The following is a 2,322-nucleotide window of genomic DNA, read 5'->3' on the forward strand; positions in this document are numbered from 1 at the left end:
GGAGATTGTGGAGATGCCGGTGGAGGTTTGCAAAGGGGATCAGAAGAATCTCTTGATAATTTGGCAATAATAATGGAAGACAATGACAGAGATAAGAAACTGTCATCGTTGTAATTTTTTCCAAGAAGTTGCCACACACCAGAGAGATTTTTTCTCAATATTTACATAACCCAAAACTCCAAGTAACTGGTTAGGAATTATGATTAATATCAGAAACGTACAAAAATGACAAGACATGTTTTTCTTACCTGCTAACGAAACAATACTTGAAGGATCATTATCGAGGTAATTTTTCATATTTTGGTTTAAGTGTGCTTTCGATTGTTTATTTAGTCAAAATCGAGGCGTATTACTCGAACAACAACTCCACCGACACACTTCCAATTAATACTTCAACTCCCAAAGTCGCCAAGTTTGAACAAAAATGAGTTTTAGATCGTTGCGGATCGTTCTACAGGTTGGAAAATTATTGGCATTTACTCCAGGACACAAAGAGATCAAGAACGAAACCATCCCCCAAAAAGTGTACTCGTACTCCATGGTGACACTGATTACTGTAGGAGTTGGCATCTCTGTGGGATACAGACAACCGGACTACGTCCGGTTGAGCTACATGAGGGCGATAATTCAGATTCTCCTGGACTCGATCTTGTACCTCCTCAACATCTGCACGATCTTGACGGCCTTGTGGAAGCGGCCTCAATGGCACAAGCTCACCAAGAATCTCAAAACTGTACAAAACCACAACAATATCGTGGAAAAGTCAGATCGCTTCTTGTTCGTCTTCTACAATCTGATCTATTGCGGGTACCAGACCTACATGACCTTGATCTTCTACGACATCATGGGGGTCGAGTTCTTCAAGCAGTTCGCGATCGAGTACCTCCAACTGTACGGACAGTTCATCATCAACTTTGCATTCTATGTGTTCTCCAAGGTGGTACTGGTCAGGTACCGATCCTTGAGGAAAAATCTAGAGAGTCAGGTGCGCCTGGTCAGGAAACTGTCGAGCAGAAGAGTCGTCTACTCCCTCGACCACCTCAACAGAATCAAGTACGACATCTATTTGTTGAAGGAGTCAGTCGACATCATCAATAACCTCTTCGGCTGGCCGGTGCTGTTGAACATCATGTTCGCAGGACTCCAGATGCTGGTCTACATGCAAGGAATCGTCGTGGGGGCTTTTTACACCTATGACACCATCATCTACACCGTCATGATCATACTATGGCATTGCGTAAGTGTCTCCCAACCAACAACCCAAATCAGTCACCTCCTTCTAGGTGATCACTTTGAGCAACATCTTGCTTTGTGATGCCGTGTCCAGCGAGGTCAACAAGATTCTATCTGTGGCGTACAGCTTGGACAAACACTCTCTCGGCGACGGTCGCAACGACCTCACCGAGTTCATCGACGTGGTCAAAGACAACTTCCCTATTTTCTCCGCGGCGAGATTTTTCGATATCAACAGATCCACGATTTTCGGGATTTTCGACGCCATCATCACATTTCTCATCGTCATGATCCAGTTCGAGTCTCACAGAATTAGCACCACTGGTCAGAGTTGTGGTTGCAACGGGACCAGTGAAATATGATTGGTTTCACGGCCACCCCTGTGCTGACTCACTGTCAAAATTGGTCGTACATTTTTTTGTTCGTAAACAACATTTTTAATAATAAATCAACGTAAATGCGACTAAACAATTATTTGTGTGTGACATGTCCAACTGTTTTTGTTGTCGTAAAAAACCGATTAAATCTGGATTACTTAATGGTGCGGCCATTAACATGTCACGACAATCGCTGGAGTATTAAATAATATGACTTGTTAAATGTTGTGTTCACAAAACAAGACACAGTACTGAAACAGGTCATTCAGGAGAGTTTTCCAAACTGGTACTTTGACAGCTTTGGGTACTTTCGTAGAAAGCTAATTTCAAAAAACGATTGTTACTGTTGAACTCTACCTACTTTGCGCTCAACCACGTCACCTAGAGACCCTACAGCGGTACCATTCGACAGTTTCCTCCCGAAAAGTTCCTCTTCGAAAGTCTCCACCCTTTGGGGGTCAAAATTGAGACGTTTTGCCAGCGCTCCTAGAACGAAGGCGTCGATGCCTCCAAAACTCTTGGAGTGGGTCGAGTCGCTGTAGATAGGATTTGTCTTTCAGAGCTTTCGGTAGCGGTTTGATCATGTAAGGGTACCTCGAAAACATTGTGATTTGCAAAGGGAATTGGTTCAAGTCGTGGAACTTCGAAACCAGTTTTGGTTGAGTGTTTGTGGAGAGAGTTTGGCCCCAAGAGTGGTCAACACGTTCGAAAG

General features: G+C 43.7%; 1 protein-coding gene across 1 annotated transcript; it reads left to right on the forward strand.

Annotated features, from left to right (window-relative positions):
* The first annotated feature begins 424 nt into the window (after positions 1–424).
* Positions 425–1,595, forward strand: LOC138125031 (gustatory and pheromone receptor 39a-like). Its single transcript, XM_069040240.1, has 2 exons — positions 425–1,237; positions 1,284–1,595. The coding sequence occupies exons 1-2, from the start codon at positions 425–427 to the stop codon at positions 1,593–1,595; spliced, it is 1,125 nt and encodes a 374-aa protein (XP_068896341.1).
* Positions 1,596–2,322: the final 727 nt, after the last annotated feature.

This window comes from Tenebrio molitor, chromosome 2 (genome assembly GCF_963966145.1).
Source record: "Tenebrio molitor chromosome 2, icTenMoli1.1, whole genome shotgun sequence".
NCBI lineage: Eukaryota > Metazoa > Arthropoda > Insecta > Coleoptera > Tenebrionidae > Tenebrio > Tenebrio molitor.